This window comes from Dermacentor albipictus, chromosome 6, assembly GCF_038994185.2.
Source record: "Dermacentor albipictus isolate Rhodes 1998 colony chromosome 6, USDA_Dalb.pri_finalv2, whole genome shotgun sequence".
Lineage (NCBI taxonomy): Eukaryota > Metazoa > Arthropoda > Arachnida > Ixodida > Ixodidae > Dermacentor > Dermacentor albipictus.
In genome coordinates this window covers 135,089,440-135,107,814 of record NC_091826.1, presented here as the reverse complement: position 1 = coordinate 135,107,814, position 18,375 = coordinate 135,089,440, and the positions used below count along the sequence as shown (strand labels likewise).

The following is an 18,375-nucleotide window of genomic DNA, read 5'->3' as shown; positions in this document are numbered from 1 at the left end:
AGTAGCCTTTACGGAATCCTGCCTGGTCTTTTGCTTGACAGAGGTTTAGGGTGTTCCTGATTCTATTTGCGATTACCTTAGTAAATAGTTTGTAGGCAACGGACAGTAAGCTGATCAGTCTATAATTTTTCAAGCCTTTGGCGTCCCCTTTCTTATGGATTAGGATTATGTTAGCGTTCTTCCAAGATTCCGGTACGCTCGAGGTTATGTGGCATTGCGTATACAGGGTGGCCAGTTTCTCTAGAACAATCTGTCCACCATCCTTCAACAAATCTACTGTTACCTGATCCTCTCCAGCTGCCTTCCCCCTTTGCGTATCTCCCAAGGCTTTCTTTACTTCTTCCGGCGTTACGTTTGGTATTTCGAATTCCTCTAGACTATTTTCTCTTCCAATATCGTCGTGGGTGCCACTGGTACTGTATAAATCTCTATAGAACTCCTCAGCCACTTGAACTATCTCATCCATATTAGTAATGATATTCCCGGCTTTGTCTCTTAACGGATACATCTGATTCTTGCCAATTCCTAGTTTTTTCTTCACTGCTTTTAGGCTTCCTCCGTTCCTGAGAGCATGTTTAATTCTATCCATATTATACTTCCTTATGTCAGCTGTCTTACGCTTGTTGATTAACTTCTAAAGTTCTGCGAGTTCTATTCTAGCTGTAGGGTTAAAAGCTTTCATACATTGACCTTTCTTGATCAGATCTTTCGTCTCCTGCGATAGTTTGCTGGTAACCTGCCTTACGGAATTACCACCGACTTCCATTGAACACTCCTTAATGATGCCCACAAGATTATCGTTCATTGCTTCAACACTAAGGTCCTCTTCCTGAGTTAAAGCCGAATACCTGTTCTGTAGCTTGATCTGGAATTCCTCTACTTTTCCTCTTACGGCCAACTCAGTAATCGGCTTCTTATGTACCAGGACCTCTTGCACGCGAGGCGGGTGTTCTACCTCCACGCCACCGCTGCATCTAAAGACGCATTAAAGATGCTATAATATGCCGAACAAAACTGAAATTTCTTCTGAATAGCCGCAGGCTGCCCCGTTCCGAAAGGAATAAAAGATGTCTGCCGCCGATTGCTCAGGCGCTGGCTACTCGCACCTTCCGGAGAGCATGGGTTTATTTGCCTATAATATACTTATTTCGTGGCCGTGTAACGTTTTCGAGCACTTTCGGCCCCTTTACAACCTCTTTCTACCAACTCTTCTTTGCTTAGCATCCGTTTTAGCGTTATTATTAAGCTTCTGTTACATGCCGCCACAATTTTCGACCAGCCACCGCAAGCTAAGTAAGGGAAACTGGACCAATCGCAGACGCCAGCACCACCCTCTTCATCCGGTTATCGACTTTCTGTGCACTGGCTCTGTCCCATAGAATCCCTCTCCACTTCAGCGTTCTCCTCGCCTCTTGTCAGCCAATTATATACGACAAGCCGCTCAGTGTAGGCAATAGTATTCGTTCTTCAAGCGAACAAAAGTGATCTCCTATGAACGAGGAGAGCATTTGATTGGTCGGTTCAGACAACCCTGCGGGTCACCACCCGGTGCTTGCGTCGGTGGTTACGCAAGTGTGACGTCAGGAGACTGGAATAAAAGCATATTGGAATAGTTTTACGCTTTAGGCCCCCGTCTTTAACATCAGTGTCGTCGGTGGCAGAAAAGGTTCCTGGGTCGTGGGGTTGTGCCATAATGACAGTGGGCGTGGGTGCCGACGGGCCCGAAGCATCCTCGCCTTGAGCTGGCATTGTACATGGAGCAAAGGAGCGCCCGCTGCGTAAATCCGTCTTGATAATGGTCCTGCTACCTCCACCAAAAATGTTACGGGGTTAAAAACAGTCAGACATGTATTTACAGAATATTTACAATATTTATATCAGCTGTCAAGATGGTAGACAGTGCGTGAAGACCAGAACATCGTCTTCTTCCGACGATGATTAAAACATCTTGTTCGTTAACGTGTCACAATATTTTATGCTAGCCGGTCGCTGTCAAAAGCGGAAGGCAATTATTGTACGACTTCAAAGGAACGTCTCGCCATCATTTGGGCTACAGCGAAATTCCGCCCTTACCTATATGGCAGGCCATTCAAAGTCGTCAGCGACCATCACGCGTTGTGTTGGCTAGCTAAATTAAAGAACCCTTCAGGGTGGCTGGCGAGGTCGAGCCACAGACTGCAAGAATATGACGTCATGCTAATCTACAAGTCCGGACGAAAACACTCAGACGCCGACTACACGCTGGTGGTGTAGGAGATGGTGTGCGATGGTGCCTATCGCGCGCCACCATCAATCCCCCGCCGGAAGACGGCGAGGATGACGACGCCTTCCTTGGAATAAGAAGCGCAGAAGACTTCACTAAACAGCAATGAGCAGACCCAGAGCTAAAAGGCCTCGTTGAGTATTTGGAAGGGAACACCGACGTAGTACCTAGGGTATTTAACCGCTGATTGTCTTCGTTCATATTACAAAACAACCTGCTCGTAAAGAACTTCTCACCAGTCCGCGCTACCTACTTTCTTGTACCGTCAGTGCTGCCTCCAGAAGTGCGGCACACCCTACACGACGATCCAACCACCGGGCACCTCAGATTCTCCCTAACGCTGTCGAGGTTACAGGAAAGGTATTACTGGCCGCGTCTGACCGCCGACGTCACCCGTTACGTCAAGAAATGCCGAGACTGTCAGCGACGCAAGACACCACCGACAAGGCGAGCAGGACTACTACAGCCGATCGAACCCCCTTGCCGACCATTTCAGCAGGTCGTGATGGATTTGTTGGGACATTTCCGGCGTCAACATCCGGAAATAAGTTCATCGTCGCGGCGACGGACTATCTCACCCGCTTCGCTGAAACTAAAGCTCTACCGACAGGCAGCGCAGCAGTAGTGGCAAAATTTTTCGTCGAGGATGTCCTGCTGCAACGGGGTGCCCCAGAAGTCCTCGTCACCGACAGAGGAACAGCCTTTACAGCAGAGCTCACCCAAGCTATTCTGCAATACAGCCATACAAGCCACAGGAGGAGAACTGCCTACGGCCCGCAGACGAATGGTGTCACGGAGCGCCTGAACAGGACCCTCGCCGACATGCTAGCAATGTGCGTCGACGTCGAGCACAAGACATGGGACGCGGTCCTGCCGTACGTAACCTTTGCTTACAACATGGCGGTGCAAGGAACAACACAGATAACGCCGTTTAAGCTGATTTACGGCAGGAACGTGGCGACGACGCTCGACGCCATGCTGCCGCACGTTACCGACGAAGAGAATCTTGACGTCGCGACCTATCTTCAGCGCGCCGAAGAAGCACGACAGCTCGCCTGCCTACGAATAAAAAACCAGCAGCGTACCGACAGCCGACACTACAACCTCCGATGACGCTTCGTCGAGTACCAGCCCGGTGACCGTGTTTGGGTTGGAACCCCTATAAGCCGATGAGGACTGAGCGAAAGCTTTTGCGTTGCTATTTCGGACCGTACAATATCATCTGACGCATTGGCGCACTGGACTATGAGGTCGTGCAAGACGGCATTTCGCTATCACCGTGGCGCCGCTCACGAACTGAAATAGTCCACGCTTTGCGACTCAAGCTGTACAACCATCGTTAATGAACTTTTTGACTTCGCGTAACTGACCTTCGGACTTTGTTCCTTTCCGTTGTTTTGTTACTTTTGTTTGATAAGTGTCCTTTTGTGTTTCGGTCTCTTATATTTGTAGCATCGGGACGATGCTTTTTAAGAGGGGGGTGGTAATGACACGCGTACTTCTTGATCTTTATCGGCCGACCCTTTCTCACCGCCTAACAAACGTTGTCGCACAGCGCACGACGCGCCTGCATGTAAAAGAAGTTTCTGGAATGTTATCGATGGTCCCATCCGCTGTCTTTCCCCGCAACTTGTGTAATCTGATCGCATGTATGCGTGACGCGAATAGTGTCGAACTTTGTGGAAGACAGGCGGGTCCCAGCGGTTACTCTGGAACATTCGACGACTGATCTATAAAAGCCGACGCGCTTTACCCGCTGATCAGATTTTCGACGATCGCCGACTGTGTTCGTCACTGTCGCCGTTCTTTGAGTCTAGCCTGTTTTTGAGGGCAAATGTTCGCCAAATAAAACGCTAGTTTCGTCTTTGTCAGTTTGGCTGCTTTCTTGACAGTCACTACCACGTGACAATATAAGAAGAAGCACTATGGAGAAACGGAAGTTGAACGGAATCACTTGAACGTTTAGGAATTTAATGAGGAAATTATCTTGATTTGATTTTAAACATTACAACAACTGCACGATAATTCATTCAGTGTCATGTCATAATTTCTAACTTGTTTATCCTCCTCTTCTATCTCACCCCTACATGCGGTCTTCTCCGACTTGTTCTCCTTTGGCGCGCTTGGATCATCAAGAATAAAGACGTGTGCATTTGTCGGCATTAAGCTTCTTATTCGAACGACAAGCTTGCTTCTATTGGTAGTCAGTGATTGTGTGGCATCTATCCCACGCGTTATCCACACGATATCCTCTTTCGATGTTTATATAGTCTATTGTTTCCGTATGAAACTTCAGTTACAGCGCTTATCCCCTTCTCTTTATGTTGCCTTGTTTGTACGTGGTGCAAAACTGAACGCTTTCTCACTCGCACGCTTTTATAGTCTTCCGCATACGTTTCGGGCTTCGGCGAGTGGTCGTTTTATTCGCCTCACCGAATCCCGCAGGTGGGCCACGGAGCCGTGCGGGTGTGCGCCACGGACGGCTTCTGGTACCCGAGCAGATGCCACGTGCAGCAGGAGGCCTGTCGCCGCCAGAAAGACGTACGACCCGCGGACGGCCCCGAGTCGTGCGCGGGGGGCAAGAAGGGACCCAAGACGTGCGCCCAGAGCGCGTTCGGCTGCTGCTCGGACGGGGTGACGCCCGCGATGGGCGTCCACCAGGCCGGCTGCCCCAGTGAGTGTCGCGGTGACTGGGGCTCGCGGGAGTCCTCGTCGCGTGTTCTTTTTTCTTCCTGACAGACGGTTCACAAATGCCCGGGAGCGGCGCGTGTCATAATTAAAGCGGTAATTTGGGCCTACGGCACACCCTCTTAACAGCACGAAAACAAATTCTACGTGTTCTCTCAAAGCTAAAAAAAAAAAGTTACCGTAAATGGCGCCAGCCATCCCAGCAACAAACCCTTGTAAAACTCCGCGTATTAGTTGATATTCAATTAATGGTTGGCAATACAAAAAAAAAGATGCACATAGGAACAGTTATTCGCAAAAAGTAACAACAAAAAAAGCTACTGCCTTTCGATTCCATTAGGATAGGAATAACTTTAATAAAGTGCCGGCAAACGACGATTTAACGAGTCGTGACGCTGGCCAAGCGTCGACCCGGGGTTATACTCTACTCCATTATTCCGCCTCTGAATATGTATATAGGCTGGTATCGAAGATTCTGCGAGTATTTTACGGACTGCTCATTTCCTACGTCAATGTATCTGCTTGCCGCTGGGCCAACTACTCAACAGAATATACGCCACTTCTAGAAACCCATGACGCCTTGCGCTTAAATTCTTCTCGAAAAAAAAATTAATTTTCCAGCTTCTTCTTGCCCTGTGTACACCATGACGAGCATGGGAACCAGAAGAAAGTTATTATTATTCCTTTTTGTTTAAGGCTCGTTTCCATAAGTTCTCGTCAATTCACACGCATAAAAAAATTGGAGGACGCTTAAGCTTCGCCTTCAAGAGTGGAACGCGACAGCGTTCCCGTCGACCCGCCAAGGGGTGTAAGACAGTGGGCTACGGCGCAGCGACTACGCGCTCCGCATCGGACGCGGTGAGCGTCGAGCAGCGCCGCGTTCGGCGCGGCAACGAAATGTGCGCCTGAGCAAGCGACGCACGCCTGAGCCTTAGAAACAGCTCGTTTCTAAGGCAATACCGCATTCACTAGAGACGCTTTTGTATCGCTTTGAAGCATCGAACTCGTGGCTGAGTGGTAGAGTCTCCGTCTCACACTCCGGAGACCCTGGTTCGATTCCCACCCAGCCCATGTTGCAAGTTGTTTTTTATTCATGAAGTGCCTGCTGGGATTTATCACTCACGGCCAACGCCGACGACACCGACGACACCGGCTTTTCTGCGACACGAGCTCCTTAACGCTTTCGCGTTAAAAACGCCCGCTGCGCGATGCAATACTGCAAAAATTGGAGGACGCTTAAGCTTCGCCTTCAAGAGTGGAACGCGACAACGTTCCCGTCGACCCGCCAAGGGGTGTAAGACAATAGGCTACGGCGCAGCGACTACGCGCCCCGCATCGGACGCGGTGAGCGTCGAGCAACGCCGCGTTCGGCGCGGCAACGAAATGTGCGCCTGAGCAAGCGACCCACGCCTGAGCCTTCGAAACAGCTCGTTTCTAAAGCAACACCGCATTCACTAGAGGCGCTTTTGTACCGCTTTGAAGCATCGAAGTCGTAGCTGAGTGGTAGCGTCTCCGTCTCACACTCCGGAGACCCTGGTTCGATTCCCACCCAGCCCATCTTGCAAGTTGCTTTTTATTCATGAAGTGCCTGCTGGGATTTATCGCTCACGGCCAACCCAGACACCAACGACACCGGCTTTTCTGCGACACGGGCCCCTTAACACTGGGGACGACTTAGGGAAACGCGCCTATGCATGGACATTTTAACGCTGTCGCGTTAAGATGTCCATGCATAGGCGCGTTTCCCTAAGTCGTCCCCTCGTCGCCTCATACGCATGAAAAACGCTTGCTGTGCGATGCAATACTGCAAAATGTCCATGCATAGCCATGTCATTACGTGATGCACGTAACTCGTTCCTTGGTATATCTTGTGTAAATTTAAACATTCACTCGCAAGAAATCAGGGTCCATCGATTATTCACACGCAGTACATAGGAGACCACGCGCCATCGTATCATGTAAACAATCACAGCATGGAACTGTCGGTCAACTACGCGAACAGCTATAGAAAGCGAGCGGTACAACGTGCCCCCTTTATTTTGTTAATGCGAACGCATAATATGCCATATTACGCGAACGCCCAATAGATGGCGCGAAAAATGGCCCATGGCGGGAAAAGTAAGGACACTTAAAAAATACTCGGATTGACGTTTGTCAGGCAGGTTTATAAAAACAAGATCAGTTAATGGAACTTGACAGGAAGTGAAGCATCAGACTGCAGACTGATGAACATCAGACTGCAGGAGCCTAAACATCAGACTGCAGGAGCACCGCGCAGGAGTACAAGGATTGGCGGGGGGTGGAAAACTGGCTGACCATTGTCGCTACTGTCGTAATTGCACGCCCAGGTTCCGCGACACTAAAGTCTTGAAGATGTTTGCGTCACAACTCAGCCGAGAAATCTTTGAAGCTTACTGTATAAAAATGCAATCTGGCAGCTGCGTAAGCAGCTCTTCAGTGTCATTGAGCGATAAAGAGTTCGAATATTTACAAGCACATTTGCGGCACTCACGCCCACATGCCAACGTCACGTGATGGCTGTCTGATGATTAGCAAGTGTGATTACGGTACTTGTATAAATGTGAGATTTCCCGGAGTAAACCTTAGTTGAAGTTCCGCGCCTGTCCTGTGTGTTCCTTCTCTGTCCCTTGTTTTTGTGCGGTTACATGATGCATTCCAATAAGAACATTCTGTTACTAACAAAAGTTAGGCTTTCGGAATATAAGATTTATAACATCACTATTGACATCAAACAGTTTAAAACTATATTATCATTCGTTACACATTGTGTCATCAGAAAATAGTATGTTTTGTACTCCGTGTTTCAATTTTTAATAATTCTATAATTTATAGCTTCGTCAACAATGTTAGGGTACGTATTACATAAGCACATGGTTTCATAGACAATCGGTAGCGCGCCATATTTTGTCCCTAGTTTCTGTATTACTATTGAAGTGCAACGTAGGTTGCATCCTGTATCTCTACTCGGGTAACGATTTGAAAATAGTTTAGTGTTGCTGGAGATCTATTGAAATAGCCGCATGCAGATCTTTATTTTGTAAGAGTCCAATATTAGGAATGTTTTGGCTCATCGCTAATATAGAAGACCCTATGTATTGTTTTGAAAAGTTCAGCAACCCAACAGCTCGAAGTTGCAGCACTGCCTATTTTTCTATATCTGTTTTATTACCATTTGCCCCATACTAAGAGCCAATAGCTAAGGTGCGAGTGCACAAACGAAAAGTACAGTTGTCTGAGAAGCCTGGCAAGTATAAAGCATCGGATCCGTTGTGGCAAACCAAAAGGTCGTGCAACCTTAGCGCGTACCTTATTAATGTGCTCTGTCCAGCTCAGGTTTTTATGAGATGTAACAGCCAGAAACGAATGGCTTGAGACATGTTCATGTTGCAAACCGGAATAAAAATGCTTCACGTCGTAATCTATTTGCATAATCTTGAAATAAAAACTGTATACTTCGTATTTCTTTTTTTCATTTAAGTCAAGTTTATTTAGATATAGTCATTCGCTAAGTTCTTGTAACCAATGAGTTGCGTTAACTTCTAGTTCGTTAAGGTCTACTCCAGAAAAAAAGACATTAGTGTCATCAGCGTACACTATGTCTTCATCTGTGAATGGAATGTTTCTTAGGTCATTTATGTAAATAAGAAATAATAACAGCCCAAAACTGGAGCCTTGTGGTACCGCATGTTAATTTCTGTTCTTTTCAGAACTGTACCCTTCCAAGGAAGTATACTGAAATCTAGGGCCGTATCACGTAAAATTATTCCAATGTATTGTTATTCCAATCTCCTGACGTCAAATGTGCGTAATAGCTGACGCAAGCATCGGGCGGTCACCCGCAGGGTTGTCTGAACAAACCAAACAAACGAGGGGAGCATTTAATGCTCCCCTCGTTCATAGGAGGTCACTTTTGTTTGCTTGAAAAGCGAAAGACATTGCCTGCACTAAGCGGCTTCTCCTGTATAATTGGCTCACAAGAGGCGAGTAGCACGCTCAAATGGAGAAGGATTCGGTGGGGCAGAGCTGCACTGAATATCGATAACCGGATGAAGAGGGTGGTGGCCGGCGTCTGCGATTGGTCCGCTTTCTCTTAGGTTGCGGTAACTCGTCGACAATCGCGGCGGCATAGAACGGAAGGTTAAGAATGACGCTAAAAAAGATCCTCAGTAAAGAAGAGTTGGCAGAACAAGGTCGTAAACGTGCCGAAAGTTCTCGAAGGCGTTACACAGCCACGCAAAATGTTTTATTACACGCAAATACACCAATGCTCTCTGGCAGGGGCGAGTAGCCATTGCCGGAGCGATCGACGGCAGCCACCTTTTATCCCTTTCGGAACGGGGTAGCCTGCGGCTATTCAGGAAAAAATTCAGTTTTCTTGGGCATATTAATGCCTCTCTAACGCGTACAATTCACTTTGACGCGCTGAGTTCTTGCGGTTTCGTGACGTCGCGTGAGAAGCAGGTGAAGTGGGTGCAGCCCGAAAACTTTCGAACAATAGCCGAGGGTTAATGGTAAAGAGGCGCCGAATCAGAAATAACAATTTTTGCTTTGTTCAATGAAATTATGCATAATCAATGTTTATAGGTCATATCAGATGGGGACCTATCGTGGTTTTCGTGACGTCGCATGACAGGCAGGTGATGTGGTGTGGTGCAAAAAGTTTTTGACCAATCGCGGTGGGCAAATTGCAGTATTGGAATAGAAAAGTTTGGAATAGATTTACGTTAGAGCACCCCTAGATTGAAGCTAGCTATGCGTAAGTTCTAATGCCATGCCTCGAACACCATATGCTTGGAGTTTCACTAGAAATATTGTTAATAATATATGGGGTTTTACGTGCCAAAACCAATTTCTGATTATGAGGCACGCCGTAGTGGGGGACTCCGGAAATTTTGACCACCTGGGGTTCTTTAACGTGCACCCAAATCTAAGTACACGGGTGTTTTCGCATTTCGCCCCCATCGAAATGCGGCCGCCGTGGCCGGGATTCGATCCCGTGACCTCGTGCTGAGCAGCCTAACACCATAGCCACTGAGCAACCACGGCGGGTGGGTAATATTGTTACGGAATGATGAAAAAAGACAGAGGACGAAGAAGATCGGAGACGCTGGCTGCAGTGTGTTGTTCGTGGTCACCCATCTTAACTATTCTGGCTCCGCCTGTGTATATATTGTAAATATAGTTTTTTCTATATTCGCAACATCCCCGTAACATATTGGTCAAAAGTGCACGGTACCACCGCTGGAAACGGAGCTTTGCAGTGGACGTCGTATTACCGCGCGCACCATGAATGACGGTGAGCACACGGTATTTACGCCACCGTCTCCAGCTACGCCGCTGTCACCTTCGGTTGTCGATGTGCAACCCAAGGATCCTGGAACTTTCTGCGGGACCGATGGCGTCGACGTTGAAGATTGGGTGGCCATGTACGAACGCATGAGCGGAATCAATAGATGGGACCCTACGCTTAATCTAGCTAACCTTTTGTTCTACCTAAGAGGCACGGCAAAGGTGTGGTACGAAAACTACGAAGAGGAGCTAACCAGCTGGGGCCAATGCAAAGGGAAATTGACAGAGTTGTTTGGCACACCAGACAGCCGTAATATCGCCGCAAAGCAGGAACTGGCCTGCCGTGCCAAATCCCACATGGAGTCCTATGTCGCGCGCATGCAAGACGTGCTGGCACTTTGTCGTAAAGCCGATCACGACATGACAGAAGCTGAGAAAGTCGGGCACGTGCTTAAGGGAATTGCTGACGACGCGTTTAATCTGCTCATGTGCAGCAGCTGCCCTACAGTTTACGCAATCATTAAAGAGTGCCGACAATTCGAGCAGGCCAAAAGCCGACGCGTGTTGCAGCCATGCGCCAGACTTTCCAATACTGCCGCAACGTCGACGTGTGGAGATCAACCCGCACAGCAGCATGCGTCGCCATCAGAGGACGTGGTGCGAATCCTTAGGCGTGAACTGGATGCGATGGCGCCCGCAATTTTCTCTTCACGTAGCCCTGGTGCTATCACATTTTCAGTCCCCCCTCGTACAAGCCATCGTTCGCCTGGAATTTGAAAAGATTGGTTTACAGTCTGTATCTGCTGTCACCAATTACAGAGCCAGCGAAAGCCCTTCTACTATTTTCGCTCCACCCCGACGCTTCTTTCCACGTTATGGCAACCCGACTGAGTGGAGATTTGCGGACGACCAGCCGATATGTTTGACCTGTCGCCACATTGGTCATGTCGCCCGATACTGTCGCAACTCGTTGCCCTCAACACCTCGCACGCCGGCAAACCTGAGCCGTTTCGATGAAAATGTAGCAATGTTTCGCCCACCACCGAGCCTAACAGCGCCCCCAGCTCTGCTCGTAACACCTGGAACAGCCGCTCATCATCACTGCGTGGACGCCAGCCTCGTTCAGCGCAAACACGTCGCCCATCTTCCCGTTTGCCGCAGCCACGTCACCTTTCGTCCCCTGTGCACGGCTTTGGGCCGCACCCTTTGGGAAAAGTAGGAAATGCATCCCTCGGAGGTGGTGCTGCATTTTCGACTACTGCAACAAATCCTCTGTCTGTGCCAACAACGAGATGTGTATTTGACGTTAAAATAGACGGCGCACCTGTCCGAGCACTCGTCGACACTGGAGCCCAAGTATCTGTGAGGAGTGCTAGCCTACGCATGCCTTTAAAGAAGCTCCTCACCCCAGCAGCTGCCCGAGTGCTTTGTGTGGCCGACGGCGGCTTGCTGGGGCGCTATAACGTAAAACTATTCCAAACTTTTCTATTCCAATTCTGCTATCAGCCCTCCACGATTGGTCAAAAACTTTTTTCGACCACGCCCACTTCACCTGTCTGTCACGCGACGTCACGAAAACCGCGATACCTCCCCATTTGGTATGATGTGTACACACTGATTATGCATGATTTGACAGAAAAAAGAAAAACTGTTATTTCTGATTCGACCCCTTTTCGCCATTAGCCCTCGACTATTGGTAAAAAGTTTTCCGGCTGCACCCACTTAGCCTGCCTGTCACGCGACGTCACAAAACCGCACAAACTCACCGCGTCAAAGTGACGTGTACGCGATAAAGATGCATTAATATGCCGAACAAAACTGAATTTTCTTCGGAATAGCCGCAGGCTGCCCCGTTCCGAATGGACTAAAAGATGGCTGCCGCCGATCGCTGAGACGCTGGCTACTCGCACCTGCCGGAGAGCATAGGTGTATTTGCGTATAATAAAACTTCTTGCGAGGCCATGTGACAATTTCGAGCCCTTTCGGCACGTTTACCACCTCATTCTGCCAACTCTCCTTTGCTGAGGGCCAGTTTTATCGTCATTCTTAAGCTTTCGTTGCATGCCGCCGTGATTTTTGACCAGCCACCACAAGCTAAGAAGGGAAGGCCGACCAATCGCAGACGCCGGCACCACCCTCTTCATCCGGTTATCGATTTTCAGTGCACTGGCTCTGCCCCAGTGAATCCCTCTCCACTTGAGCGTGCTCCTCGCCTCTTATCAGCCAATTAGATACGACAAGCCGCTCAGTGCAGGCAATGTTATTCGTGTTTCAAGCAAACAAAAGTGACCTCCTAAGAACGAGGAGAGCGTTCTATTGGTCTGTTCAGACAAACCTGCGGGTGACCGCCCGGTGCTTGCGTCGGTGGTTACGCAAATTTGACGTCAGGAGATTGGAATAGAAAAATATTGGAATAGTTTTGCGTTATAGGGCCCCTGGTTTTCTTCTAATGTGTACTGCGCGTTTAATTATAGCCGGCCGCCATACCTCTGTTCTCTTTAATGTGATCGACAACTGGCTTCCCAACGATATCCTTGGATTGGACTTTTTATTCACTCATCCCGCTCTCGTCGACTGCGCGACTAGCGTTCTTCTGTTAGAACGGCCACAACTCGCCGATGATCTGAGTAACATCTCACCGCGCTTGTGCTCGCTTCAAAGTGTGCGTCTGTCACTCGACGCAGTTACGTCACTTTGACCGCCCAGCCACGGGTTCCTGGTGGTGAATATGTGCTTCGCCCCGTCATCTACGTGCTTTTGAAGCGGAAAGTTGCTGTTCCGCATAGGTTGTTCAGGGTAACAAATAACGACGTCATTGCACCGCTTCTTAATTTCTGCCTGTGCCTTCAAGTGCTTCCAGCCGGCATTTTCTTGGCCAGCGTTTCTAGTGGTTGCAAATTCGACATTGAATCTGAATGCCGAGAATGGCTTATTAGCGCCAATTGCAGCAGACCGACAGCTCTCGTTCCTTAACGGATGACTGAGCGAAAATGATTGCACCTGACCTCACTTGTGCACAGCCCACGGACATATGACTCCTGCTTGAATCGTACAGTAACATTTTTTTTATTTCTCCGACGTGCCTTTAGGCCAAACATCTGTTGTTCACCACCGTACAAACACTGGTGAGACGAATCCTATTCGTCAGGCTCCCTATCGTGTATCGCATGCTGAACGTCGAGTCATCCAATTAGAAGTGGACAAAATGCTCCGCAATGGGGTCATCAAGCCATCAGCCAGCCCTTGGGCTTCGCCTGTCGTCCTTGTGAAAAAGAAAGATGGTATCCAGACGTGCGCAGTCCAGGAAGCCCGTGAGATGGCGTTGAGGCAGGCCGGTGACGTTCCCCCGAGAGAGACCTAAGCCCGAGTCGCGTTAAACCTTGCCGGACGTACAAGAAAGTTCTATACATCCATCCATCGATCCATCCATATCTGGCGTTTCTTGCGTGAATTATTGCCGCCTAAACAAGATCACGCGTAAAGACGTCTACCCACAACCACGCATCGATGACGCCTTGGTGTGCTTGCACTGAGCTGAATTCTTCTAGTCCATCGATCTTCGATCCGGCTTTTGGCAGATTTCAATTGATCAAATAGCCCGAGAGAAGACGGCCTTCGTAACACGCCATGGTTTATATCTGTTCAAAGTTATGCAGTTTGGCCTATGCAATGTTCCTGCGACATTTGAACGTATGATGGATTCTTCTGCGGGGCTACAAATGGACCACCTGTTTTTGTTACCTTGACGACGTTATTTTTTTTTCTCCCACGTTCGGCAGCCACCTTACCCGACTCGCTGTCATTCTTTCGGTTTTTCGAAAAGCCGGCCTTCAGCTGAACTCCACGAAGTGTCAATTCGGGCCCCGTCAGATCATCGTGTTGACACACCTCGTTGATGCATCCGGTGTCCAACCAGATTTGGAAAAAGCCCACGCCGTACGCAGTTTCCCTGTGCCACCTTCTACCTCTGAAGTGAGCTGCTTCGTCGGCCTGAGTTCTTACTTTCGCCGTTTCGTAAAAAACTTCGCCGTCGTTGCTCGGCCTTTGACAGATCTTCTAAAGAAGAGCACGCCATTTTCATGGGGCTCGGAGCAGGCTCACGTGTTGGCCGCTCTCTTTCTGACCGTTCTGACCATTCCTCCCATACTTGCCCACTTTTAGCCGTCTGCACCATTAGCCGTCTGCACTGACTGAAGTCCATACTGACGCATGCGGCTATGGCATTGGCTCTGTTCTTGCCCAACACCAGAATGGTACAGAGTGCGTTGTAGCTTACGCTAGCCGCCTGCTGTCACCTGCCGAGAGAAATAACTCCATCATCGAGCGGGAGTGCTTGGCTTCAGTTTGGGGTATCGCCAAGTTCCGGCCATATTTGTACGCCCGCACGTTTTCGGTCTTCACTGTCCACCACGCACTCTGTTGGCTGTGTTTCCTACGGGACCCGACTGGATGTCTTGGTCGCTGAGTTTTGTGGCTCCAGAAATTTTAATTTAGTGTCCATTACAAGACTTCATGCTTCAACATGGACGGCAACTGCCTCTCGCGCTACCCCGTGGATACTCCCGATCCTTTTGCGCATGATCCGGTGACCTGCGTGGTGGCTTTTACTGACATGACCGATATGCGCGCTGAACAACAACGCCGGCTATCCTTACAGTCCCTCATCGCCGGAGTGCAATCTGGCAGCACCGACGGCACGTGCCGCATGTTCTTACTGCATGACGGCATCCTCTTCCTCCGCAATATCAACCCTGACGGCCCTGAGTTGCTGCTTGTCCTTCCTCATCATCTGCGACCCGTCGTTCTCGAACAACTTCACGATGCACCGACGGCAAATATTTAGTATTCACTCTACTCAGCAAAATGTCCTTTCCCAATCTTTCTTAGCCTTCCGTTAACTGTGCTTTCTCAAATACAAGCTTAAACACTCCCCATGCTCTGTTAAACTACCTAATTCTACCGAAGCTGGAGCACGCGTGTATTATCTAGGATCCCTACACTCAATATACCAGAGAAACTTGAAGGAATCCAAAGCGAGACTATCCTGTTTGTTTACAACAAAGTTTTGACATTCGACTCTCCAACTGAACTAATGATGTGTAATAGTGTTGCTATGCTTGAATCGCTTAGCGAAATATTACGGCTCCACTTTCTTTCTCAGTTAAGAACAAGCTGGCACTCGACCCGACAATATAAATCAACTAATTACGAGGCTTACTCGCTAACATCAGCAAAATGCTTTAAGCCCCTGTTTGCCTGAACCAACCTATTTAAGTACTCTTTCTTTCCCTGCAACATTAATGAATGACATAACTTGCGTTTATAAAAGTTGTATCAGCATTAGCGCTGCGTCTTGCTGTATTAGCAGTGCTTTATTTCTTGTGATTTAACTTTGTATTTTATCCACCCTGCATGGACTTCGTGTCCCCCGCATGAGTTATTCAGTTAATTAATTAAATAAGCGCAATTGCGGACTCTCGTAGTTGTCATGGGCAACGACTAATTAAACCCAAAGAATGTGGTGCTTCAGATTACCACCGCCTTGTCTGAATATAGTCTACATTGTCCTAGATACGTTATTGTGCTGTTTTATTCATTTTTCTAGTTCGCGCTGCGCAAAGAGGAAGGAAATGTTTTTTACAGCGCATTTGCTGAAATATGCACTACACTATGTATCACGCAACACAATATTTTTTTTCTTATATGCAGAAAGTGCATGCGTAATCTGAATTCTTGTTTCCTTTCTGTTTAAACTGAATCATTAAATATTGAATTCTTTACTTGCTATATATGCAATGTTTCACCGGTGTTCGTTCCATATATGTACATTATGTTTGCCGCTCATCTTATTGAGACTCAGACGACTCTATTTGAACGTGTTTCCTTTTTTCGCCGGTACTATTCATGAATAGAACCTACTACCATAGTAATTTTTTAAGCAGCACTTAGTCAATTGAACTGATTAATGTTTGATCGGTTAGTTTCGCAGCAGAGATGACAGCGTTTTGTTTTCTTCTGAATGCATGTATGATTATTTTTTGTAACTTTACCACTACTGCTTGGGCCTGCATGGGCCTGCAGTATATCGTAAATAACTGAAAAAATTAATAAAGATGTAACATTCACCTTATGCTCTGTCACTGCCCGTTAAAAAGGGCTGCGAACCACCTCAAGACATATAAAGGCCTTTTTTTCCGCAGCATTTTCGTGTTGAACTAAAGTGAATTGATTTGAAATTGAAAAAAAAAATTCCTGCACCCAGGCATCTCAATTGCTTGACTATGAGTATGCATTGCTCTTTAATTGATATCACTTTCTTACTAATTCGCAATTTCCTTGTGTAATAATTAAAGCTTAGATTTGTCGGTGCGTTGGCACATATATTAGGAAGCCTCTGAAACTCTTTTGAACAGTCTCGTCTCGAAATAGCCTAAAAGCCTTCTGTTGCACGCTTTGCCAATTACGGAGGCATGGAGCCAATGTGGCCCAACGATAGAGCAAGCACCGTGCGCAGTAGCGTTTTTCGATGTCGAATGTCTCTGCGGTTGGCAGATGAAATTTTCTACAGGCGATGCGTGGGTGCCGATTTAATATTGTCGCTGTGCACAGCGAAAGGATTATTGAAGTCTGTCAACAACACCTATTGCTGTAGGAAAACCTGCCAAAACTGCTGAACAGGCTAAATGTTGGAACTGTGTATATTCAAACAAACATTGCAAGGATTTCACCAAAAAGCACTCATATGTTTCTCATGGTAAAAGGGCGTTGCGTTCATGCCGATGTGAGTATAGGCTGTGTGCATGTTTTCGTAAAGCCAAGAACGTCTACTAATTTCCAAGCTTATCATAAGTTTAATAGGCAGACCACTTGTTGAGGTTTTTGGTAAGAACAAAGTTCTGAAGATAACAAGGACACAGCTATTATACACATTTCTCTTGAGGAATAATGGCAACCTGCTGCTCATGATCTGAGAATGTCTGCCAAACGCACCCCAGCCCATTGTTATTCTTCTGATTTTTTTCCGTCTCACGATCCGGATCCGCGGTCACTACCTGCCCTAAGTAGATGTATTCCCTTACTACTTGCAATGACTCGCTACGTATTGTAAATTGCTGTTCTCTTCCGAGACTGGTAAACATTACTTTAGTTTCCTGCAGATTAATTTTTAGACCGAGTCTTCTGTTTTGCCTCTCCAGGTCAGTGAGCATGCATTGCAATTGGTCACCTGAGTTACTAAGCAAGGCCATATCATCAGCGAATCGAAAGTTACTAAGGTATTTTCCATTAACTTTTATCCCCAATTCTTACCAATCTAGGTCTGTGAATACCTCCTGTAAACACGCTCTGAATAGCATTGGAGAGGTCGTATCTCTCTGCCTGACGCCTTTCTTTACGATACCAGATGTACTGAGCCGCAAAGGCTTCAATCGCATAAGCTGATGTCACTCATAAGTGATTCATGACAGGATTTTGGTTTCGCCTTCTAAACGTACACCTACCCTTCGCGCCTTCAATTTCCAGCCGATTCTATTGTGGGGAGGGAGGGGGGGGGGAAGTGCAGAGAGAACTCGTGCAACTGTGTTTTGAGTGCGCAATAAAGCTCGTCACGTGATCCGGAGGCTCCACTGCGGCGACCTTCATTCCGCAATGATTTTAGATATGCTCAGAGTCCCACTCTCGACTTTTGTGAACTCACTTAGCTCATTGCGCGTTTCTTCTGTCACTGGGAAATTCATTCAACTAAAAGATTTAGTCTGCACGTTTGTGCTCAAGAAAGTCCGTTTTTTATGTGTGATTTAAATCAGTGCTAAGCGCTGCCTTCTTATAGTTCACCACCCAACTTTCTTTACACTGTGTTTTTTTTGTGTCCGTACTCATCCCTATTACGTTGCAGTCATATTGATCAGCATGTGCACACACACACACCCATATATATATATATATATATATATATATATATATATATATATATATATATATATATATATATATATATATATATATATATATATATATATACTGTACTGTACTCACTGTACTCTGACGAAGGCTGGTCCACCAGCCGAAAACGTTAAGTAAAAAAAGTCTTCCAAGAAGTTCGGCGTCTCTTTCCT

The 18,375-nt window shown here is 47.4% G+C and overlaps 1 protein-coding gene across 2 annotated transcripts in view; it reads left to right on the top strand.

Annotated features, from left to right (window-relative positions):
- LOC135902239 (agrin-like) overlaps positions 1-18,375 on the top strand; it is a 615,148-nt gene that overhangs the window by 450,273 nt on the left and 146,500 nt on the right. For both annotated transcript variants that reach the window (XM_065432212.1, XM_065432210.1), the window contains exon 8: positions 4,709-4,937. In XM_065432212.1, coding sequence (XP_065288284.1) covers positions 4,709-4,937 — 229 coding nt within the window. The remainder of the gene's footprint in view (positions 1-4,708; positions 4,938-18,375) is intronic.